Below are 26,330 nucleotides of genomic sequence, written 5' to 3' on the forward strand. Positions count from 1 at the left end.
ACTGAGTGTGGCATAAAAACGTTTAGGTAATTGCATTGGACACTGCAAGTGATTCAGCCTTTCCTTGTCCTTAAACTAACTTGACACTATAGCGTGTTTTCAAGTGACAGGAATTTTAGCCTTGCTGTGATTGGTTGTCACCAATCACATGATCTCCCAGGTACCTCACATTATCTCCCAGGTACCTCGCATTGTACTAAGCCCATAAATTTGCCTGCCTCTCTATTACTCCTCCTCCAAACCACACACACCACTATAGACGCCCTGTGAAAGGTATTTTCATAACTGTCATTATTATCCTTTGCCTGTTTACACCGTGCCTGCCTCCCCCCCCCCCCCCCCCGCAAGTGAGCCGTCCCACTCCCCCTTATGAAACACAGTAGCCTGGACTGTTTCACAACACCGGAGAGGGGCGGGCCGATAGCAGGCCAATGAGAGGCTTCGCTGCTGAGTCACATGACCAAACTCTTTATGTAATGCTGCTGCACATGTAAGGTAAGGATTATTTCTCTGTGGGATTCGTATTGATCATTTATCTCTGTTACATTCCCCAGTGGTGTATCTGTCAGAATCCCCACAGACCTTGAGTGTATTTATCTCTCACTTGTCAGTGGAAGTTCCCTGCTTGCCCTGGGATGCTACTGTTTCACTCAGATCAGCTGTTCTTTGTGTGGGATGCCTGGACTCTCTGCACTTTTTGAATAGGTGAATCCTTATATATCTATTTGCCTTGACTTCCTATTGGTTCTTTTGCAGAGTGGCTATTGGCCCCTATCTGGCTACACATGGATCTCTTATTGTGCCCCTGCTGCCGGCAGATCCTGTGGGATCCGGTGACTGTGTGCTGTGGGCACAGTTTCTGCAGGAAATGCCTCCATGGGCCCTCACCCAGCAAGTGCCTGGTCTGCAAGCAGCGGCTTCACCTCAGAGGCCCCCGGGAGCTAAAGTGCAACACTCTCCTGTGCAACCTCCTAGACAAGTGCCTGGATAGAGAAACCAAACTGGAAAGGATCACAAGGGACACGCAGGACTTGATCTCCCAACAGGAATACGAGGAGGCTCGGAAATTGACATCCAGAGGGATTGGGCTGGGTAAGAGAAATATTGCAGTGACGTTGGGGGGTTATTGGTTTAATCTGGGGGCAGGGCCGCCATTAGAAATCCCGGGGTCCCTCACAACTAAATTTTCTGGGCCCCCCCTCCTCCCACTCACTGCCCCCCAATGGCCCCTACCATCAGTACAAAGGACACACAGACATTGGTAGCCAGGACCCCCTAAAACATTGGTAGCCAGGGACCCCCTAAAACATTGGTAGCCAGGGACCCCCTAAAACAGTGGTAGCCAGCATCACCCCAGCATCCTCCAGCTCCCCCCCCAGCATCCTCCAGCTCCCCCCCAGCATCCTCCGGCTCCAACCCCCCAGCATCCTCCGGCTCCAACCCCCCAGCATCCTCCGGCTCCAACCCCCCCAGCATCCTCCGGCTCCAACCCCCCCAGCATCCTCCGGCTCCAACCCCCCCAGCATCCTCCGGCTCCAACCCCCCCAGCATCCTCCGGCTCCAACCCCCCCAGCATCCTCCGGCTCCAACCCCCCCAGCATCCTCCGGCTCCAACCCCCCCAGCATCCTCCGGCTCCAACCCCCCAGCATCCTCCGGCTCCCTTCCCCCCAGCATCCTCCGGCTCCCTTCCCCCCAGCGACTTCCTCCGGCTCCCTGCTGCATCTGCAAATTCTTATAAAGTTGCGCCCCATGTGTACTGACGCATGGGGCACAACTAATTGAATTACCCGCTGCCCACCAATGACAGGGCCCATAGTTCTTTAAAGGGGTCCATAGCTGAAAAAACAGTATCACAGCCGGGCCCCCTTTAAAGCGATGATCGTCCGGGCCAAGGACAACTGTCCCCCCTGTGCCCCCCTGATGGCGGCCCTGTTTGGGGGTGGCTGGAGTAAAAAGATGCAAAACATTAAGCTATTGTTTAACGAGAGGTTAAAGTTATTGTTTAACTACAGGTGCCAACTTCTTGGGTTGGTGGGAGTTTTAGTTCAGTAGTAGCCTGAGTGCTTCATAATTGCCTTATGAAACTACTTGTGTAATACAAAGTCTGTGTGATCTTTCACCAGCTTGTCTTAGAGGTGTTGTGTTATGAAACACCCTACCTCCTGGGAGGAAACCAAAAATGTCACATTCCACTTTGTGCAAAAGGAATGGGCGTCTTACCAAACCTTAGATAATGACTTATTATATAGTCTTACTGCAATTATCTAACGACGAAATGAAAGAAAGGGAATTCTTTTCTAATAACGGAGAGTAAGGTCATTTTACTCTGAAATGTGATGCAGAAGAACTTGTTAAAGTGATAAAGCCATAGTCATTGAGGTTGAAAAAAGACCCATAAAGTTCAGGCTGTTGCCCAGTTTATTCTAATGAATCTACAGGATGTCCATAGGCATAAATGATCCTGCACAGCAATGTAATTATTGATATGTGTTGTTTAATATGTTTAGGAGCTGCCATACTGGTTGATGCAGTAGGCATATGTTATCAGACAGCGCCCTCAACTGGCCAGATTGTTGTTATCCTTTCATTATTTCATAAGGAACAAAATATTCATGTTTAAACTTAATGCTATTGCTGGCAGTGCCATGATGTTATAAGCACTAAATTTGCCCAGGAGTAGTAACCCATAGCAACCAATCAGTAGTACTGGAACTAGGGGTAGGCAGAAGAGGCACTTGCCTGTGGCGTATTTGTGTGTGTGTGGGGGGGGGGGGATGCAAGGCAGTTACTGCATCTTCCTACCCCTAATCTGGGAATGCTTACCCTCAGAGGAGTTACCCTTAGAGTTGCCCACATGCGGGAGGTGGCGGGCCGGGTTGCCTATATATATATATATATATATATATATATATATATATATATATAATATATATATATATATATATATATATAAGGAAGGAAGAAGAAGGCTACTTTATGCTAAGGCTTGCCTGGCTTAAGGTACCCAGTAGTGCCACATTTAGTGTAAACCTGATGGGCCTATTCTAAACAACTTTTAAATTGGTCCTTATTATTTATTTTGTATGTTTTTTCATTATTATCCTCATTCCAGCCAGCAACTGTCCCAACATGGCCGACTAAACAGGGAGCTCCGTCACGGAGTGAACAGCATAGTGTTCCATAGGAGCATTTTCTGGTCCAAATAGTATTGTTCTCCCAACCATATTGTGGGCTCTATTAGCCCATACCTCTGGTGGTGCAAACTATTTTACTAAGACAGATGCTCCTTTCATGTCATTCTTCCATTATTTCAAGATTGCATCCTGGTTCCTAAGGTAGTTAACCCCTAGCAACTAGATAACCCCTTTCATTTCATAAGAGACCTGCGAAACAAAAAAAAAAAAAAAATGGAAATAGGCAAGAATAAAAACAAAAAAAAAATCACTGTAACCATTATTCTAAGGCAAACTAGTCCTGAGTAAGGGTATTGGCATCAGCACAAGCGTCTAATTCCTTTATTAATAATTTCACTTTCATCCGCTTTATTGCCATTTATTTTAAACTCAGGTAACCCCAAGCTCTCGTGTTGTACAAGGGCCTTTGAGTTCATCAGATTGTAATCATTAACTCCTTATCTGGTAAAGTAGCTGCTGAATGAGGAGTTCTAAGCTTTTGGGCCTCCGACACAGGGGCAGTTATAGAAATTCTAACAAAGTGTCTATCAGTATGGGTTTTCTAACTGTATACTTTCATTTCAATATTTACTGTATTATTAAAAGGATTAATAGAAGGGGTAGTTTAGCTGGGGGAAGGGGGCTGCTATTTCTGCCGAGATTTTTATTTATTCAGGTTCAGTCAACAGTGGTTGTTTATAGGTTGCAGCCGTAGAAATTATGCCTTTGGCGCTGTTCTCTTGCAGCTTATAGTAAATTATATGCCTCCCAGTAAACTGGTGAAAATTGGTACTGCAAGAAAAAAAAAACTATTATTTAATGAGTATCTGAGTGGCAATGACACTTCAGTTAGTCTTATGGAAGAACTCCACAATACAAGTGCAGAAAAGACTTATAGCTTGGGTTGTCGTCTCTACTCATACCAGACAGGACAAAGAGTGCAAACTGTGGGTGAGAATTGGAATGACCAGGGGTTTTGCCTAACAGATTAGGGGAAGCTGGCTGCCAAGGGAAAGTAATTTGGGTGGATCAGGGAGGTAGCTGAATAGGTTGGGTTGGGGTAACTGAGCAGAGTTGAGGAATTACAAATTTGCCAGTTATCAGTAACATAGTAAGTTAGGTTGAAAAAAGACGTATGTCCATCACGTTCAACCATAATGCCTATATATAACCTGCCTAACTGCTAGTTGATCCAGAGGAAGGCAAAACTCCATCTGAAGCCTCTCTAATTTGCCCCAGAGGGGGAAAAAATTCATTCCTGACTCCAAGATGGCAATCGGACCAGTCCCTGGATCAACTTGTACTAAGAGCTATCTCCCATAACCCTGTATTCCCTCACTTGTACTGAGAGCTATCCCCCCCTACCCCTGTATTCCCTCACTTGTACTGAGAGCTATCCCCCCTACCCCTGTATTCCCTCACTTGTACTGAGAGCTATCTCCCCTACCCCTGTATTCCCTCACTTGTACTGAGAGCTATCCCCCCTACCCCTGTATTCCCTCACTTGTACTGAGAGCTATCTCCCCTACCCCTGTATTCCCTCACTTGTACTGAGAGCTATCTGCCCTACCCCTGTATTCCCTCACTTGTACTGAGAGCTATCTCCCATACCCCTGTATTCCCTCACTTGTACTGAGAGCTATCTCCCCTACCCCTGTATTCCCTCACTTGTACTGAGAGCTATCTCCCCTACCCCTGTATTCCCTCACTTGTACTGAGAGCTATCTCCCATACCCCTGTATTCCCTCACTTGTACTGAGAGCTATCCCCCCTACCCCTGTATTCCCTCACTTGTACTGAGAGCTATCTGCCCTACCCCTGTATTCCCTCACTTGTACTGAGAGCTATCTCCCATACCCCTGTATTCCCTCACTTGTACTGAGAGCTATCTCCCATACCCCTGTATTCCCTCACTTGTACTGAGAGCTATCCCCCCTACCCCTGTATTCCCTCACTTGTACTGAGAGCTATCCCCCCTACCCCTGTATTCCCTCACTTGTACTGAGAGCTATCTCCCCTACCCCTGTATTCCCTCACTTGTACTGAGAGCTATCTCCCCTACCCCTGTATTCCCTCACTTGTACTGAGAGCTATCTCCCCTACCCCTGTATTCCCTCACTTGTACTGAGAGCTATCTCCCATACCCCTGTATTCCCTCACTTGCTAAATACCCACCCAGCCCCTTAAAGCTATATAATGTATCAGCCAGTACGACTGATTCAGGGAGGGAATCCCACAACCTCACAGCTCTCACAGTAACAAATCCTTTACAAATATTTAAACGGAACCTCCGTACATTTGTACATTTGTAATACCAGTGCTGACCATTGCTGGTTCTTCTAGATACAAGCTGCACTGTTGTCACACAACACTGCTTTGATTAAAAGCCCATTTTGGACGGGAAGCAGAAAGCCTATAAACGCTAATGTCCCACAGAGCAATTTAGTTGCCCGCAATAGATCTCTGCTACCACCGGTTACTAACTGCACCAAAATGCCTTCCACGGGCAACAAAGCCAATCGCAGGGGGAAAGGCCTACACGTCGCTTTGGTTTTCTGAAGTTGCGCAAAGTTTTCTCCAGCAGGCAATTTTGCACGACTTCGGAAAACCAAAGTGATGCATAGACCTTTCCACCTGCGATTGCCTTTGTTGTTGGTGGAACAGCATTTTAGAGCGATTAGTAACCGGCGATAGCAGAGATCTATCGCGGGTGACTAATTCGTTCTGTGGGACATTAGCCAAAAAAGCATGCATGGCTGCTCAGCGGTCAGCACTACTGTATTGCAGTGCTGGGGTTGTGGGCTGAATTGCAGCCTATGCACTGGTTTAGTATGCTCTCCCTGCGTCTGTGTTTTACCTCCCAAACTCCAAAAACATTGTGACAGGTTTATCGGCTCCTGATGAAAGTGATCTTAATGCACAGCTATTGGGTTAATGAATAAGGGACCTTGGAAAGGCGGGGACTGTTATACATTAAGGGGCAGATTTATCAAAGTCTGAATTTCGGCTATTTTAAAGTACAAATGGCAAAAATTCAGAGTAAATAAGATATTTTTGGATGTGCATTAATTGCGCAAAAATTTGTATCGTGGTACGATCTGAAAGTTCCGATCGTAAACAACGGGAAAACCTTTCTGACTTTGAACCTTCAGTGCATGATTTTGTAAGCCTCCCATAGGGCTCAATGGCACTCTGCAGCTCCAACCCGGCCCAAGGAAAGTCTCCCATAGGGCTCAATGGCACTCTGCAGCTCCAACCCGGCCCAAGGAAAGTCTCCCATAGGGCTCAATGGCACTCTGCAGCTCCAACCCGGCCCAAGGAAAGTCTCCCATAGGGCTCAATGGCACTCTGCAGCTCCAACCCGGCCCAAGGAAAGTCTCCCATAGGGCTCAATGGCACTCTGCAGCTCCAACCCGGCCCAAGGAAAGTCTCCCATAGGGCTCAATGGCACTCTGCAGCTCCAACCCGGCCCAAGGAAAGTCTCCCATAGGGCTCAATGGCACTCTGCAGCTCCAACCCGGCCCAAGGAAAGTCTCCCATAGGGCTCAATGGCACTCTGCAGCTCCAACCCGGCCCAAGGAAAGTCTCCCATAGGGCTCAATGGCACTCTGCAGCTCCAACCCGGCCCAAGGAAAGTCTCCCATAGGGCTCAATGGCACTCTGCAGCTCCAACCCGGCCCAAGGAAAGTCTCCCATAGGGCTCAATGGCACTCTGCAGCTCCAACCCGGCCCAAGGAAAGTCTCCCATAGGGCTCAATGGCACTCTGCAGCTCCAACCCGGCCCAAGGAAAGTCTCCCATAGGGCTCAATGGCACTCTGCAGCTCCAACCTGGCCCAAGGAAAGTCTCCCATAGGGCTCAATGGCACTCTGCAGCTCCAACCTGGCCCAAGGAAAGTCTCCCATAGGGCTCAATGGCACTCTGCAGCTCCAACCCGGCCCAAGGAAAGTCTCCCATAGGGCTCAATGGCACTCTGCAGCTCCAACCCGGCCCAAGGAAAGTCTCCCATAGGGCTCAATGGCACTCTGCAGCTCCAACCCGGCCCAAGGAAAGTCTCCCATAGGGCTCAATGGCACTCTGCAGCTCCAACCCGGCCTAAGGAAAGTCTCCCATAGGGCTCAATGGCACTAGGGCTCAATGGCACTCTTCAGCTCCAACCTGGCCCAAGGAAAGTCACAATATCGAAGCTTGAATGAATAATGAAACTTTCGTACAAAATATGATTTTGTCGCACAAATTGACGCAAAGCACAAAAAAGTCGCGGAAATTAACGAAAATATTGCAAGGTTCTATGAATTAGAAAAAATATGATTGTACCCATTCAAGATGGGCATTTTCATTAGTGCAGATCCCCCTCTTTTATGTGGCCCTGGAATTTACAACTGCCTCACCCTCATAGCGCTGCTTCTAGGAACGCTCTTTGCCTTCAGTTTTATTAGACACAACATCTACATGACTTTTTAAAGCACCTTGTATAACATGTGAGAATATTACTTTAGCACTGACTTTTGTGCCAAGGCCAAGGGCAAATATCAAATTATGCTTGACTTCCATGTGCAAATATGGAACATTATGGGATAATCTCTTGCATGTAACCTTGTTAGATTCAAACAGACCTTAGTGAGATCCTCAACTGTGTGGAAAAAGACATCTGCTGCTTTTTATTTTGCAATTTGGAGAAGATTTGATTTATAAATTAAAGGCAAAATATATTATGCTTGAATTGAATCACTATATGGATTTCCAAGACTGAGTCGTTCTTTGTAAATAGATAAGGGACAGTGATATTTGTGACCTATAGTTGGAGGTTGTTGCATCAGCTTCTCTGAAAAATTACCCTCACTTGGGGGAAAGCAATATGGTAGCTTCTATGAGTATCGGTACATCTTATCTGATTTTTGCAATATAAAATCCCGTACGTTATCAGCCAAAATCCCCTGTTTGGGTCCATTTTCAATAATTTCACCTGCAGCTCTCCAACTGTTATGATACTACTACTACTACTACTACCCACTATCCCAGTTATAGTCCCTTTCCCTGGCACCATTTTGCCCAACTAACTACAGGTATGGGACCCATTATCCAGAATGCTCGGGACCAAGGGTATTCCGGATAAGGGGTCTTTCTGTAATTTGGATCTCAGTACCTTAAGTCTACTAAAAAATCAATAAAACATTAATTAAACCCAATAGGATTGTTTTGCATCCAATAAGGATTAATTATATCTTAGTTGGGATCAATTAAAAGGTTCTGTTTTATTTCTACATAGAAAAAGGAAATCCGTTTTAAAATTCTGAATTATTTGATTAAAATGGAGTCTATGGGAGATGGGCTTTCTGTAATTCGGAGCTTTCTGGATAACGGGTTTCCGGATAAGGGATCCCATACCTGTATCCAGAATTCCAGTCCTCGCCATCATTTCTGACGTTTGTGGGGATCCCACACAGAGCCCATAAAGACACTTTAATAAAGTGCTCTTGTGCCAGGAGCTTTAGATCAGACTAGAGCCATAACAGTAAGTTACAGGGATGCACAGCAGAATTGTTTCAGGGTTCTAGACTTCAAGAAGAGGACCTGTTTTTAACAGCTATGTATATATTACTCTGTCTTGATTTGGCTTGACCAGTCTTCACCAGTCTTTGGCTTGACCAGTCCATATTTTGTTCCTGCTGTAGATTCCAGAAACAGCTCTACATTGGATCTCCTCCTATCTTTCTAATCTATCTTTAGCATCTCCCATATAGCCTCCATCTCTTAGCCCTACCCTCTTCCAGTTGGGGTACCTCAAGGTTCTATTCTTGGACCCCACCTATTTTCAATCTACACTACTGTTCTTGTTCAGCTAATTGGCTCATTTGGGTTTCAGTATTATTTAAAAGCAGATGATACAAATCTACCTCTCTTCTCCAGACCTGCCCTCACTTTTAGCTCATGTCACAGACTGTCTAACAGCAATATTTGCATTCATGTCCTCTAGTAGTCTAAAAACCGACACGGACACAGCTGAACTGGTCACTTTCCCACCTTTCAATACTGTTTAACTGTCTGACATCACTCATTATGGAAAACAATGTTATAACCCCTGTTCCACAAGTTCACTGCCTAGGAATCACATTAGACTCTGCCCTCACATTCATTCCCTGCATCCAAATAAATGCTCACTATATCATGTCGCTTTTACTTTAGGAACATATCTCGCATTCAATCCTCCCAAATAAGTGACTACCAAAATTCTCATCCGTGCCCTCGTCATACTTGTGGACTACTGTAAATCACCGCTTTGCAATCCCCCCCCCATGTCTAAACTGACCCCAATCCCATCCATCTCCTTCTGCTCCAGAAGTGTTGCCTCTCTCTGCCACTCTCTGCACTGGCTATCTGTCCTATACCGGATCCAATTCAGTATTCTCATAATCGCTTACAAAGTGCTTGTCGTCATTTTATTTATATATATATATATATATATATATATATATATATATATATATATATATATATATATATATATATATATATATATATATATATAAATATAATATATATGGGATCCCTTATCCGGAAGCCCCTTATCCAGAAAGTTCTAAATTACAGAAAGGCCATCTCCCATACACTCTATTATAAACAAATAATTCCAATTTTTAAAAATGATTTCCTATTTCTCTGTAATAATAAAACGGTTCCTTGTACTTGATCCCAACTAAGATATAATTACCCCTTATTGGGGCAGAACAGCCCTATTGGGTTTATTTAATGGTTAAATGATTCCCTTTTCTCTGTAATAATAAAACAGTACCTGTACTTGATCCCAACTAAGATATAATTACCCCTTATTGGGGGCAGAACAGCCCTATTGGGTTTATTTAATGGTTAAATGATTCCCTTTTCTCTGTAATAATAAAACAGTACCTGTACTTGATCCCAACTAAGGTATAATTAATCCTTATTGGGGGCAATGATTTTTAGCAGACTTAAGTTATGGAGATCCAAATTACAGAAAGATCCCTTATCCGGAATACCCCAGGTTCCGAGCATTCTGGATAACAGGTCCCATACCTGTGTGTAATATATATAAAGCACCATAATCACAAAGTATAACTTCAGACATAACCTTTTGTCTGTAAATGACGTCCTTCTCTCCTCCTCGCTCATTACTTCCTCTCACTCCCGCACCCAGGACTTATCAACTTGCGGCACTTCTGGAACTCTCTGCTCTGTCCCATCAGACGCTCTCAGAGCCTCCATGCTTTCAAACAATCACGTAAAACCTAACTTTTTATTCAGGCCTACAACCTAAGCCCATAGCAGCATGACCACCCACCGAGGCCCCCCTACTCTTTGCTCACACAAACTACAGGAATTCATTTCTTAATCTGCACTTACCATCAATTTGCTAACCAATATGCACTCTACAGCCACACTGGTTTCACTCACCATATGTCTCGCTCCTCCTGTTGTCTCCTAACAATATCCAATTGTAACTGTAAATCAATTTTGGAGAAATGTTTGTCTGTATATATTACTTTTACTAAGATCTGTATAAGTAATGACTTTTATTGTTGATTTTGTTGTTTTCGCAGCTCCTGAAGACATTGTTCTGAGAACATTGCGCTCCCAGGTGTATGTGGCTTTAAAGCAGTACCCCGAAGCTCTCCAAGATGCAGAGTTGATATGTATCTCGCAGCCTCAAAATCCAGAGGTCAGTATGATACCTGCAGCTGCCGACTGACCCATATATACCTACCTTGTAATATAAGCTCTATCACGCCTACATACACTTTTAGACCTTGCACTGCCTACTGGGCAGGTTTGAAACACCAGCTGACCAAATGCAGTCTTTGATCCATTTCTGTCTGAAGCGGTGACAAGCAGACAGGGGTCAAATACTGCATATTGGGCACATACAGAGTGGTGATATGCAGACTTCAACTTCTCTACTACATGTGAATTCAGTAGGGTACTTGCTGTTGTGTAGTATTAATGACAGGCGGAGACAGTTGTTTTGTATGCCAGCAGTCTCCAACTGAGGGTGAGGGTTGAATGTGTCTATTCAAGGGGTTTAAATGGTCCACAGCCTCTACTAGACCTTCTTATGCCTTTGACTATTTGACTGTTTGACTATGACAGTATCATTATGATAGGATGTTGCCCATGATGTGAGTAATTAACACTAATTATTAGGAGGTCTGTTTACAGTGCATTTGCTCTTTCTAATGAGGCATTAACTATATTTTGTCACTTGTTACCAAGTAGGTTTTGTAAACCAAACTATAATATATACACTGTTTGGGTTTCAATGGCTCCCTGCCTCCCCTACATGTACTTAGGGTATGACATTATCATGAGGTATAAATTCTTTTTTACTTTTTGTTACCAAACAGGTTAAATGACTCAAGCTACGATTTAGGCACTGTCCTAAGTAGAACCAAGGTTGTGTTTTTCTGAAATACTGTTATTTTCTTTTTTTTCCTCTGCAGGGACATTACCGAAAGGGAATAGCTCTAATGCACATGAAGGAACAGAAAGAAGCTCTGCTCCATTTGCATCAGTGTTTGCTGCTTAACTCTGAATTCTCTGCAGCCCGGAGGGAGATGGGACAGGTGACTGGTTCCATCTTGTGACTTTTGACTGCTTAAAGGGGTTTACCCTTAATTTAAAAGCAGTGTTTGTAAAAGACTCTTTAAATCAAAGGGAGTGCAAACCTTCCATGACTAACCTAGGTTACCCCAATGCCACTGCAGTACATCTACTAGCATATCTTAACATTCTATTACATAATACACCATGTCTGGTTGTAGCACAGTGTCCTGTAGTTTGGATGAGAATTTGTGAGAATTTTGCTTTTGTATCTAACCGAAAACCTAGCTAGAAGGGGAGATCTGGGGTAAATATATATTTTCTGTCCTAGATATTCGTGGAGCTATGAGAAATGACTGATACACCAATATTTTTCTATATCTGTACTAATTTCATTAGCTCAGCCTTGATCAAAAGTTGGACCTTCAAGGGAGCCCTGGCAAAAGGTTGAACCTTCAAGTGGGACTTGAACTGAAAAGATTGACAGTTACTGTTCTAGCACTTTAAGGGTAAGAACCCACGGAACGAGTTAGTCCCCGCAATAAACCTCTGCTATCACGGGTGACTGACTGATCTGAAAAGGCTTTCCACCAGCAACAATAGAGTCACCGGTGGAAAGCCCTTTGCATTGCTATGTTTTCCGATGTCATACGAAGTTGCCTGCAGGGGGAAACTTTGTGCTACTTCGGATTACCGATGCGATGCAAAGGGCTTTCCATCGGCGGCTTCTATTGTTGCCAGTGGAAAGCCTTTTCGGAGCGGTTAGAACTATCGCGGGCAACTAACTCGCTCTGTGAGTTCTTATCCTTAGAGCTGAATCAATAAAGTTAATTTCATACAAAAGAGTTGTACTTAAAAATTTCCCCTTTAGGGCTCTGGCACACGGGGAGATTAGTCACCCGCGACAAATCTCCCTGTTCGCGGGCGACTAATCTCCCCATGTTGCCAGCCCACCGGCGAACATGTAAGTTGCCGGTGGGATGGCAGACGCGGCGGCGAGATTTCGGCAAATCGTCGAAAATGCCTTGCGAGGCAACTTCGGCGATTTGCCGGAATCGCCTGCGCAGCGTGTACCATCCCTTACTCTTTTAACACTTGATATGTTGCTGCATGAGTCAGGTTTAAAGAGTTACTAGTGTTATAAAAGGCAGTTTTCTCAGGTCTCGTAACCAGTAGCAACTAATAAGATGTTTACTTTCAAACAGCTAAATAGTAAATGATACCTGCTGATTGGTCACTATGGGTTACTAGACAATGAGCGAACTTTGCACTTTGTTACATTACCCCAGTAGCAGCTGTCTATGACGTTTTTGACCTGTCATCCAATGCAACACTTTCCCTGGCCCAGTAACCTATAGCACAATGTTATTGCCTGAGTATTGATTTGAGTAACATCTAATTTGTTGCTGTGGTTTATTTCTGCAAATTCTGTCCTATTCTATTATATCTTCTAAAACTTTCTAATGCCATTTTGCTTTTTGGCTGCCCTTTCTGTAGCTCTTGGAGGGCCTTGGCTGCTCGGTGCCTTCTGCGATTGAAGACTTGATGGAAGAGGCGTTTCGTTACTTGAAAATATCCAGTATGGACACCCCCCATGTTGTAGTTCCCATGGAAGCCACCTGCATGATGCCACAATCCAACAGTGCCTGCATGAATGTAAGTGTTGGAGGGAGTCACCCTACAAACAGCTGCATCTCATGGTATCTCCATACTAATATCTATTGCTGAATAGCATTTCAGCTCTGTCTTTGGATGATTATTACATATTCCACTGGGTTGCATAACAGAAGGTTGTATAAAGGGCCCTGTTTGATAGAATTTACAATCTAAATGGTGATCTGTACAAAGGAATAGATAAGTAATAAACAGAAACTAACTAGCCTGCCTTGCTCTATTAGATGTCAGACTGTAATTACCAGCAGCCCTCAAAAGAACTGCTGGGTTAACTACAATAGTGTGGTCAATAGTTGTACCTCCTTTGAGTGGACAAAATACAGGTATGGGACCCATTATCCAGAATGCTTGGGACCTGGGGTTTTCCGGATAAGGGTTCTTTCTGTAATTCATATCTCCTACCTAAAGTCTGCTAAAAACATAATTTAAACAGTAATAAAACCCAGTAGGATTGTTTTGGCTCCAATAAGGATTAATTATACCTTAGTTGGGATCAAGCACAGGTACTGTTTTATTATTACAGAGAAAAGGGAATCATTTAACCATTAAATAAACCCAATAGGGCTGTTCTGCCCCCAATAAGGGGTAATTATATCTTAGTTGGGATCAAGTACAGGTACTGTTTTATTATTACAGAGAAAAGGGAATCATTTAACCATTAAATAAACCCAATAGGATTGTTCTGCCCCCAATAAGGGGTAATTATATCTTAGTTGGGATCAAGTACAGGTACTGTTTTATTATTACAGAGAAAAGGGAATCATTTAACCATTAAATAAACCCAATAGGGCTGTTCTGCCCCAATAAGGGGTAATTATATCTTAGTTGGGATCAAGTACAGGTACTGTTTTATTATTACAGAGAAAAGGGAATCATTTAACCATTAAATAAACCCAATAGGGCTGTTCTGCCCCAATAAGGGGTAATTATATCTTAGTTGGGATCAAGTACAGGTACTGTTTTATTATTACAGAGAAAAGGGAATCATTTAACCATTAAATAAACCCAATAGGGCTGTTCTGCCCCCAATAAGGGGTAATTATATCTTAGTTGGGATCAAGTACAGGTACTGTTTTATTATTACAGAGAAAAGGGAATCATTTAACCATTAAATAAACCCAATAGGGCTGTTCTGCCCCCAATAAGGAGTAATTATATCTTAGTTGGGATCAAGTACAGGTACTGTTTTATTATTACAGAGAAAAAGGAAACCATTTTTAAAAACATTAATTATTTGATTAAAATGGAGTCTTTGGGAGATGGCCTTTCCGTAATTCTAAACTTTCTGGAAAATGGGTTTCCGGATAAGGGGTGTGATACCTGTACTTCCATATAATGTTGCTGTCACTTCAAATTTCAGGATTCTCAGGTTTTCTGAAGCAATGCCTTCCTAGGCCGACTAGCCCAATTGATATAAAAGGATCCTCCAATGAGAATCCTGCCTGTTTCCACTTGACATTGTTTGCTTTGGGAGTTGTAGGTGCAGTCTGGCAACATTTGAGTGAAGCGCCACTGCTACAGAATATTTGTGTCTCATAGCCTATGAGATATATTAATAAGATAGGATAACTTGTTGGGGATTCCTTTATATCTATGCATGGTTACTACAGTACAGACTGCCTAGATTTACTAATACAAACATAAGCTGTTTTCCTTTCATAGCAGAACTGAACATAAGTCAGAGTTTAAACCAAATTGTCTGAAAATCTACAAACACCACCATTTCTATAAGCTGAGTGACGGCAGCCTTTTTTTTTTTTTTTTCTTTTATATAAATGTAGTTAAGAAATGTCAGGAGAGAGTGTGACAAATTGATCCTCCCATGTTCCTGGCAAAGTCTTGCTCTGGGCTCAAATGCCTTTTTGCTGATATCCCCAAAGCCCCAAGGTGGGTTTTTGGACTGTTTCTTTCATAACTACAGAGGGAATGGCGTTCTGTCACCTGAAAAAAATGGCAGATGATAAACTGGAATTCGTCTCCCTGACAGCTCCACAAATATATCTGTGCTGCACTGCGCTCTAAACAGAGTTATTGCACTGCACTAGTCCAAAGTGTTCTAAAGTGTATAACCTAAATATATGCTTTTGCTCTAAAATGTTAGCTTTTCAAAACATTTAACAGAATTGTGATTATTGTGTTCGCAGCTTCGCTCTGATACAGATGAGGAAAGAACATCATCCATGGCTCAACCATCTGAAGTGGCTGCAAAGAGTTCATCTAGTTACAACCAAGAGCACCAACCAGACAAAGGAGAAATAAGTACGGAATAGCAAAAGTATATTCCCCCTGCATAATGAAATATGCTGTCAAAATTGGAGGTGAAGAATGGAAACAAAGGGCAAACCCCAACTCTGTAGGCCATTTCATTATTCCTATGGCCCCTTAGGATCAGTTATTCTGTCTTGAAAATATAAATTGCATCCCATTGACAAGTCAGAGAGGTCATCTGCTAAGACTCAAGTGAAAGTTCCCATCTCCTCCAATTTTACAGCCCAATTTTGCTGAAAAAATGGTGTAAAAAGCTCTGTAAAATAAATGGCAAATCATTATTTTACGTAAATTCCGGCAGAAGAAAAACACTGCTTAATAAATAGGCCCCTTAGTTCAGCATAAGCGCTTTGTGGACAGTGATCTCTTATTTCCTAAAATGAAAAGTTAAAAGGACCCATGGACCAGATGTCAGATTTTTATAGGAACCAACATACCCAAGGTTTTGATGAGCATTTTATTATTGACTGGACCATGAACAAGTAATAACATCTAACAATCTGGCAAAAGTTGAAGTACATATAAATAAGAGACCATGCTTTGAAACAGTAAATCCACTCTTGTATCGGTTATTGATTGCTTTATATGTTACTCTGTATGTCCAATGTATGTAACCCACTTATTGTACAGCGCTGCGGAATATGTTGGCGCTTTATAAATAAATGTTAATGTAATGTAATGTAATATGGTCCTAAATAACTGAGTGAATCATATCATACTGGTTATTAAGTGGCCCTAATAACCTTGATTTTGCAGTATTTGCCTATATAAGCTGATCTAAAAAATGGAGGAGCTATTATTTTATTCTTTATTAATCTGTCAGATCATAAATTAGAAGAAGAGAAGCTGAAATGTTGCCAGAAGTCCAGACCATCATTGGAAGAACTCCTCAGCCTTTCTGATGTTGAATGCTCTCTCTGTATTAGGTAAGTCAGACTTAAATCCCTGGTGCTAAGCAAGACACCTGTTTTGTAGGTGTGAAAAAATACAGATCCCAAATTCCCGTTTAGATATTTTATGTCACTACTCTTCCAGGCCATTGAGTACCTGGATTGTCACATAAAATGTTTGGATTTAGCTGTACTGTTTACATTCACAGTAAGTGGATCTGAACATTATAATGGTCTCAAATACAAGTATGCACCACCTAAACTCCTGTGACTTCCAGTGGTAGACAAATACAGCCACCCATAACGATGGTCATCCCCTTGATCTAGTCCCTTTCGGCATTTAACATTGATCCATCATCTTGTCTTCTTTTCTATCTTACACACTCCCCCCTCTGCTAACCCCTTATCCTCTGATCTGGATTTACTTGTCAGTAACTATATATATATATATATATATATATATATATATGGACCCACGAGCTTCATAAGTTCCAGGGAAAGGACCTTATTAACCAGTGATCAGAAACCGTAGGTACCTGCTGGGCTGCCACCCACTTAATCATCAGAAGTTTCTTGGCGAAGAACAATAGGGCCCAGCTAATGACCTGGTCCTGAGTAAAGATAGCATATCATCCACTAAGCCTAGCAGGCAGAACAGGGAAGGTGTGCTGTAGTTGCAAATTCTAAAAAAAAAGCTGAATGTCTTGGTTCCCCGCTTTGTTCATGATATGTGATAGAAATGGGGATGCCCCATCTATCAGGAGGTCTCCCAATAGCTTCAATTTAAGCCTCGGCCAATATACAAAATCCTTAGGTGGGTGGGTGATGTAACTATACCTCCAAATAGGAAGGAAAAGCGAGAGTAGTGACAATCAGACCCAGATCTCTTACAAGCCCAGCTTAAACAGCTCATGGTGTTTCCACCCAAACCTGGACCTTGTCCATTTTTTTACTAATACAGCAGATAGCAAGTATAATACGCTCTGTCATGCTTATACACTAAACCATGCCCTTGTCCTGTCCTGTCTACTTCAACCTCTTACTAACTAGTTCCAGACTACCACCTCTCTCCCCTGTGATCAGTTTTAAACTCCGCTGCTAGAATCCCCCCTGCTATATCCTAAGAGGGTACCTGCTAACCCCATGGTAAAATCTCTATCATGTTAAACAAGCATACAAAATCCTTCTGCTAACGTTCCACACTACATTTCTTCACTTGTCTCCTTGTATGTTGCTGGCTGCCTTCTCTGCTCCTTTATACCTTTTCTATTATTAGTTATAATGTTGTCTTTCCTGTGTGTACTTTTCTATATTGTAAAATTGTACAGGGCTGTGTATCCTAGTAGTGCCTTATAAAGTTATACATGCATACATGCAGTGGACTCTTCATACAGTATCTATCCCTTTGCTGAATTAATACAACCACATCAACAGGATGTCTGTTCCATTTGTCACCCTTGTTGTAAAATAGCTATTCCTTAGGTTAACTTTCAGCCTTCCTCACCTTCATTGTGACAACAGTTACTGTTCCAGGCTATGATTTTAGTCCATACACTGTTGTATTTTGTATCCTCTGATTTAAAATCACAGTTCATTAGCTTCTGCCATGGTGACTTTGAAAACTTCATGGGCAGTCCCTGGCAAACAAACTATTCTGCCATTGGCCAACCTGGAAAGTGATTGGCCACCTTGGAAGCTGACAGCTCTATCAGATGCCATCAGACCATCTTCCATGGGGACCACTGGAGGACCTAAGTATATACCTATATATAGAATTAAGGTGGCCATACATAGGCCGATTTTAGCTGCTGATATCAGTCCCTTAGGCCGATTCAGCAGCTTATCAGTCCATGTAGGGGCACTAACGATGGGCCTGCCCAACAGATGTCTGACCTGAAATTGGGTGGGGATATCGGGAGAAGGTCCGCCAAGCGAGTAGATCTTAACGTGTATCGCCAACTTTATACTGGAAAGAGCTCAGAATAAGTAAACAAATTGTTTAAAGCTGGCCATACACGGGCATCGCCAAGCGAGTGGATCTTCACCCGATATCCCCGCCTACGGGTGGCGATATCGGGGAGGCATGTAGGCAAATTCGATTCTGCATGCGGCAATGGGGCAGTCGGTTCGGGGACCGCATCAACGAGCCGATGCGTCCCCGATCCGACTGGATTTTCTAACCTGGCCGATCGATATCTGGCCAATTTCAGGCCAGATATCGGTCGGCCAGGCCCCTCGTTTCTGCCCCTACACGGGCCGATAAGCTGCCGAGTCGGTCCAAGGGACCAATATCGGCAGCTTCTATCGGCCCGTGTATGGGGGCCTTTAGTCTAGGAACAGACATATCAGGCAATATTCCCTCTAAGATGTGCAAAATATGAGGCTAGCACAAAAGATTATAACTTAGTTAGATGCCTCTATGTATCTTCATACACCGCTTAAAAAAAAAAGTGCAAATTAAGAAAATGACCTAAGAGAAATTATTCATATCAGGGTGTATATATGGTCATGATAATAATTATCCCTAGACACTAAAGTGGATGCAGAATTGCCTCCAGCAAAATACCATACAGAATTTTCTTGTGCCTACTTGTGCTTATGTTTAATAGCACCGCCCATACATAAAAAGGAGAACACAGGGAAGCCCGATACCTAACAACTACCTTGACAGTAAGTAAAGGGATCTGACTGTTGTGCCGGTTGAATCTCACTCTACTGACATCTGTTTAAATGGGCACCATGTTCCACCCACTTGCTGGCCTTTACCTTTTTACTTAAAGGGGTGGTTCACCTTCAGGTTTACTTTTAGTATGTTATAGAATGGCCTATTCTTAGCAACTTTTCAGTTGGTTTTCATTTTTTTTATTTTGTATAGTTTTTGAATTATTTGCCTTCTTCTTCTGACGCATTCCGGCTTTTAAATCAGGTTCACTGACCCCGTCAGCCTAAAACTAATGCTCTGAGAGGCTACAATTTTATTGTTATTGTTACTTTTTATTACAGGTATCGGACCCCTTATCCGGAAACCCATTATCCAGAAAGTTCCGAATTACGGGAAAGCCATCTCCCATAGTCTCAAATAATTCACATTTTTAAAAACAGTTTCCTTTTTCTCTGTAATAATAAAACAGTACCTGTACTTGATCCCAACTAAGATATAATTACCCCTTATTGGGGCAGAACAGCCCTATTGGGTTTATTTCATGGTTAAATGATTCCCTTTTCTCTGTAATAATAAAACAGTACCTGTACTTGATCCCAACTAAGATATAATTACCCCTTATTGGGGCAGAACAGCCCTATTGGGTTTATTTAATGGTTAAATGATTCCCTTTTCTCTGTAATAATAAAACAGTACCTGTACTTGATCCCAACTAAGATATAATTACCCCTTATTGGGGGCAGAACAGCCCTATTGGGTTTATTTAATGGTTAAATGATTCCCCTTTCTCTGTAATAATAAAACAGTACCTGTACTTGATCCCAACTAAGATATAATTACCCCTTATTGGGGGCAGAACAGCCCTATTGGGTTTATTTAATGGTTAAATGATTCCCTTTTCTCTGTAATAATAAAACAGTACCTGTACTTGATCCCAACTAAGATATAATTAATCCTTATACGAGGCAAAACAATCCTATTGGGTTTAATTACTGTTTAAATAATTTTTTTGTAGATTTAAGGTACGGGATCCAAATTACAGAAAGATCCCTTATCTGGAAAACCCCAGGTCCTGACCATTCTGGATAATGGGTCCCATACCTGTACTTATCTTTCCATTTAGGCCCTCCTCATTTCTTATTTCTGTCTTTCTTTCAAACCACTGCCGGGTTGATAGGTTAAATTGGACCCTAGCAACCAGATAGCTGTTGAAATTCTAAATGAGAGAGATGGTGTACAAAAAGCTAAATAATTAAAAAATGTCAAGTAATTAAAAATGAAGACCATATTTTTGTATAGTGGCATCACTATACTTGTTATTAGCAGTGCAGTGAGGGCTGTCACATTTACAAGGATCTGGGCAGTGATTCAGATCAACCTGTCAAGTAGAACAATTAAATAAAAACATTTCAGATCTTCATGGTCGTAAAATAGTTAACGGAACAGCACGATTTAGTGTTGGCGAAGTCCTTAATAGGGAGGTATTCTGGGCCATTCTGGCATTATACCGCAGTTAGATGTCATCTGTACAGAGCAGCATGACTGTTCCCCGCTCTATTTAGAGATGCATTCAGTAGGAATTGGAAAGGCTGGAACGTTTCCCTGGAAACGAGAGGCAGGAAAGCAGCTCCATTGTTGCACAGTACACAGTCGGAATCTACAGAAAGGCCAGAACCGCAGAGACTGTGCCCTTCTCAGATGAATCAGACCCCTGTCATTTTGTTTTTTTGTACGTGGCAACACCTGCCGTGTCTCAGTAGGTCAGTCTTTCACCTCATACAGACACGTACAGTAAATGCGGTCATTAAATTGCTATTACCCTTTCCATGACTATTGTGACACTAAAGGCTCTTGTGGTCAGAAAGGTACCAAGTCTGTCAGTGTACTGTATAACTGTGCTTGATATAGTGAGCTGAATGGACACATTTTCTTAGGGTATAGGAAACAACAACATTTTATAAAGGTATATAAATCCTCCCAAGACTGCATGTGTTTGCCTCTAGGGGCCCCTGAGGCAGACGCCACGGTGGGCCTTGCACCCCCCCATTGCGACCCTGCTTTATGCTATGCATATGCAAACAGGTAAGGGTTAAAGAGAAAAAATGTCAGCTTTCGTGTTTATGTGATTCGGTTCAACCAGAGGCATGGATTTGGCCGAATCCGAATGCTGCTGAAAAAGGCCCAATCTGAATGCTGCTGATAAAGGCCGAATCCGAATGCTGCTGAAAAAGGCCGAATACGAATCCTGCTGAAAAAGGCCGAATCGGAATGCTGATAAAAAGGCCGAATCGGAACGCTGCTGAAAAAGGCGAATCTGAATGCTGCTGATAAAGGCCGAATCCAAATGCTGCTGATAAAGGCTGAATCCAAATGCTGCTGATAAAGGCTGAATCCAAATGCTGCTGATAAAGGCTGAATCCAAATGCTGCTGATAAAGGCCGAATCCAAATGCTGCTGAAAAAGGCCCAATCTGAATGCTGCTGATAAAGGCCGAATCCGAATGCTGCTGAAAAAGGCCGAATACGAATCCTGCTGAAAAAGGCCGAATCGGAATGCTGATAAAAAGGCCGAATCGGAATGCTGCTGAAAAAGGCGAATCTGAATGCTGCTGATAAAGGCCGAATCCAAATGCTGCTGATAAAGGCTGAATCCAAATGCTGCTGATAAAGGCTGAATCCAAATGCTGCTGATAAAGGCTGAATCCAAATGCTGCTGAAAAAGGCCCAATCTGAATGCTGCTGATAAAGGCCGAATCCGAATGCTGCTGAAAAAGGGCGAATACGAATCCTGCTGAAAAAGGCCGAATCGGAATGCTGATAAAAAGGCCGAATCGGAATGCTGCTGAAAAAGGCGAATCTGAATGCTGCTGATAAAGGCCGAATCCAAATGTTGCTGATAAAGGCTGAATCCAAATGCTGCTGATAAAGGCCGAATCCGAATGCTGCTGAAAAAGGCCGAATACGAATCCTGCTGAAAAAGGCCGAATCGGAATGCTGCTAAAAAGGCCGAATCGGAATGCTGCTGATAAAGGCTGAATCCAAATGCTGCTGATAAAGGCCTAATCTAAATGCTGCTGAAAAAGGCCGAAGCCGAATGCTGCTGAAAAAGGCCGAATCCGAATGCTGCTGAAAAAGGCCGAATCCGAATGCTGCTGAAAAAGGCCGAATCCGAATGCTGCTGAAAAAGGCCGAATCCGAATGCTGCTGAAAAAGGCCCAATCTGAATTCTGCTGAAAAAGGCCCAATCTGAATGCTGCTGAAAAAGGCCGAATACGAATGCTGCTGAAAAAGGCTGAATCCGAATGCTGCTGAAAAAGGCCGAATCTGAATGCTGCTGAAAAAGGCCCAATCTGAATCCTGCTGAAAAAGGCCTAATCTAAATGCTGCTGAAAAAGGCCGAATCCGAATGCTGCTGAAAAAGGCTGAATCCGAATGCTGCTGAAAAAGGCCGAATCTGAATGCTGCTGAAAAAGGCCGAATCTGAATGCTGCTGAAAAAGGCCGAATCCGAATGCTGCTGAAAAAGGCCGAATCCGAATGCTGCTGAAAAAGGCCGAATCCGAATGCTGCTGAAAAAGGCCGAATCCGAATGCTGCTGAAAAAGGCCGAATCCGAATGCTGCTGAAAAAGGCCGAATCCGAATGCTGCTGAAAAAGGCTGAATCCGAATGCTGCTGAAAAAGGCCGAATCCGAATGCTGCTGAAAAAGGCTGAATCCGAATGCTGTTGAAAAAGGCCGAATCCGAATGCTGCTGAAAAAGGCTGAATCCGAATGCTGCTGAAAAAGGCCGAATCCTGCTGAAAAAGGCCAAATCCGAATGCTGCTGAAAAAGGCCGAATCCGAATCCTGCTGGAAAAGGCCGAATCCGAATCCTGCTGAAAAAGCCCGAATCCTGCTGAAAAAGGCCGAATCCGAATGCTGCTGAAAAAGGCCGAATCCGAATCCTGCTGGAAAAGGCCAGTTCCTGCAGAAAAAGAACGAATCCTGCTGAAAAAGGCCGAATCCGAATCCTGCTGGAAAAGGCCGAATCCTGCTGGAAAAGATTGAATCCTGCTGAAAAAGGCCGAATCCTGGATTCGGTGCATCCCTAGTAATTTTTGCTTGATTAAATCGCTGCTTGCATCTATGGGTGGGAGCAGAAACATGGCCAGCTGCTGTATTTTGCTTTTTGCCCCAGTTAAAAATAAGGTGACCCAGCGTCAAGGATATATAAATGGGAGTTGTCACAACTGGGAGCTGCTATCTTGCTACCTTCTCATTGATCGGCTGCTGGGAGGGGGGTTGATATCACTCCAACTTGCAGCTCAGCAGTAAAGTGTGGCTGAAGTTTATCAGAGCACAGGTCACATGGTTGTGGCACCCTGAGAAATGAAGAATATGACTAGTAGTAGTATATGGTACAGCAAGTAGTCATTACACCTTGGATGTCTTCTCACCTTCCAGCTGGCTCCCAGTGATACTTCTGGACTCCCCAAGGGGAACCAGTCTCTCATAGGATCAGAGGGTCCTACCTACAAGAGATTACAGCGCACGTTAGATCCCATTTTTTACTCTGTAACCTTTGTTTGCTTAATTCTTGCAAGACCCCTGTGTGTTATTAATTTATGTAAAGCTCTATGTAACTTGTAGCACTAACTGAATACATGAACTTAAAGAACCCATGTGGGAAGCTCTCTGTTGCTTTAACTCTCTTAACTTTCACATTATAAAGTTGGTTATTCTTTCTCGCATTGTGTAACCAGCTGTGATTTTATGTCTTTCAGAATGTTTTTAGACCCTGTCACTACACCCTGTGGCCACACCTTCTGCAAAGAATGTCTAGAGCGATGTATGGACCATCAGCCATATTGTCCATTGTGTAAACAAAGTCTTAGAGAGGTACGAACAAATCAATGGGGGTTTAATTGTACCTGGGATCACTGTAAGTTTGGTTGGAAAAAAAGACGTACGTCCGCAGACGGGAAAAAATTCCTTCCTGACTCCAAAATGGAAATCTGACCAGTCCCTGTATCAACTTGTACTGAGAGCTATTGTATCTCCCATACCCCTGTATTCCCTCACTTGTACTGAGAGCTATCTCCCCTACCCCTGTATTCCCTCACTTGTACTGAGAGCTATCTCCCATACCCCTGTATTCCCTCACTTGTACTGAGAGCTATCTCCCCTACCCCTGTATTCCCTCACTTGTACTGAGAGCTATCTCCCATACCCCTGTATTCCCTCACTTGTACTGAGAGCTATCTCCCCTACCCCTGTATTCCCTCACTTGTACTGAGAGCTATCTCCCATACCCCTGTATTCCCTCACTTGTACTGAGAGCTATCTCCCATACCCCTGTATTCCCTCACTTGTACTGAGAGCTATCTCCCATACCCCTGTATTCCCTCACTTGTACTGAGAGCTATCTCCCATACCCCTGTATTCCCTCACTTGTACTGAGAGCTATCTCCCATACCCCTGTATTCCCTCACTTGTACTGAGAGCTATCTCCCCTACCCCCGTATTCCCTCACTTGTACTGAGAGCTATCTCCCATACACCTGTATTCCCTCACTTGTACTGAGAGCTATCCCCCCTACCCCTGTATTCCCTCACTTGTACTGAGAGCTATCTCCCCTACCCCTGTATTCCCTCACTTGTACTGAGAGCTATCTCCCCTACCCCTGTATTCCCTCACTTGTACTGAGAGCTATCCCCCCTACCCCTGTATTCCCTCACTTGTACTGAGAGCTATCTCCCATACCCCTGTATTCCCTCACTTGTACTGAGAGCTATCTCCCATACCCCTGTATTCCCTCACTTGTACTGAGAGCTATCCCCCCTACCCCTGTATTCCCTTACTTTATACTGAGAGCTATCTCCCATACCCCTGTATTCCCTCACTTGTACTGAAAGCTATCCCCCATACCCCTGTATTCCCTCACTTGTACTGAGAGCTATCTCCCATACCCCTGTATTCCCTCACTTGCTAAATACCCATCCAGCCCCTTAAAGCTATATAATGTATCAGCCAGTATGACTGATTCGGGGAGGGAATTCCACAAATGTAAAACAGGAGTTAAGGCTTTAACTTTTTGTTGCAGTACTTAAGAGTAGGGCGTTACCCGGCCACTGCCCTTCTACAGGACATCATGTCGTCCATATTTCCTTTGGAAATGATGGACCGCAATCAAGTTCATCTGTCTGAAATGGCTGAGCTGTCCAAGTAAGTCCTGAATTTCAATTTGTTTTTAATGCTTTCTATTTTATAATTTTCATACGATTATGCCCTACTGTCCAGTTACAAGCATTGGCTGTCTCTATGTTCCTTGGTTTTTCCCTCCCACCCATCCTAGTGTCAATATTTTTTCCCCTAGGTTCAAAAGATTGCTCTACCTGTGTTAATATGATTGCGAAAGCAAAACAGTATGCACCTAGGGAGAGAAATGCTAATATCATTAGATTGTTGCAAGGTTGCTGGGGGAATGTAAAATGTTTGCTTGTCTGCCTAATTGCTGATGGAAGGCTTTAGATCCCTTGGTGACGCTGGAGCAACATCTTGATGGACTATTCTTTAAAAGAATAGTAAGTGATAAAGTAAACTGGAAAAGTATAAGGGGAACAAATAATTACGATACTAACATAAAACAGATACATTTAGGCTTAATTAAATCCGTGGAAATCTTTGCACCTATTAAGAAATTATTACTGGGAGAATTTCAGGAATGTTCTGACACAAATCTCACCAGGAAAAATAGATCAAAAGGGAAAAAAAACACTCAATTTGTAAATATGTAGACACTGATATTAAAAAAGATAATTACTGTAAGAGCCATAGAGCTTACCAGGTGAACAGAGTTGAATAATCCTGGGATAGCGAGTAATTAGAATTCTGCTGACATGGAGACACAGCAGGTAGCATTGTAAATACACAGGGCTCTCTCAGACTCTTGTGATTAATGTGCTGAGACCGTCGGCCTTTTCTGCTGACTTAAGGCTCTGAATATTCTGTACGCTCTTCTAGTGTTGTCTTTCTCTTTATAGCCTGTCAGGAATTCCTAGCTATTGTGCTTAATATAACAAAGTATCACTGTGAAGCAAATATGTAGGTAC

At 43.1% G+C, this 26,330-nt stretch overlaps 1 protein-coding gene across 2 annotated transcripts in view; it reads left to right on the forward strand.

Moving 5' to 3' along the window:
* Nucleotides 1-386: 386 nt before the first annotated feature.
* LOC100494722 (LON peptidase N-terminal domain and RING finger protein 1) overlaps nucleotides 387-26,330 on the forward strand; it is a 44,729-nt gene continuing 18,785 nt past the window's right edge. For both annotated transcript variants that reach the window (XM_031898671.1, XM_031898670.1), the window contains exons 1-9: nucleotides 387-495; nucleotides 757-1,092; nucleotides 10,751-10,869; nucleotides 11,648-11,770; nucleotides 13,245-13,403; nucleotides 15,566-15,680; nucleotides 16,513-16,615; nucleotides 24,003-24,117; nucleotides 25,322-25,443. In XM_031898671.1, the coding sequence (XP_031754531.1) occupies nucleotides 786-1,092; nucleotides 10,751-10,869; nucleotides 11,648-11,770; nucleotides 13,245-13,403; nucleotides 15,566-15,680; nucleotides 16,513-16,615; nucleotides 24,003-24,117; nucleotides 25,322-25,443 (1,163 nt within the window). In that variant the 5' untranslated portion in view covers nucleotides 387-495; nucleotides 757-785. The remainder of the gene's footprint in view (nucleotides 496-756; nucleotides 1,093-10,750; nucleotides 10,870-11,647; nucleotides 11,771-13,244; nucleotides 13,404-15,565; nucleotides 15,681-16,512; nucleotides 16,616-24,002; nucleotides 24,118-25,321; nucleotides 25,444-26,330) is intronic.

This window comes from Xenopus tropicalis, chromosome 3 (genome assembly GCF_000004195.4).
Source record: "Xenopus tropicalis strain Nigerian chromosome 3, UCB_Xtro_10.0, whole genome shotgun sequence".
Lineage (NCBI taxonomy): Eukaryota > Metazoa > Chordata > Amphibia > Anura > Pipidae > Xenopus > Xenopus tropicalis.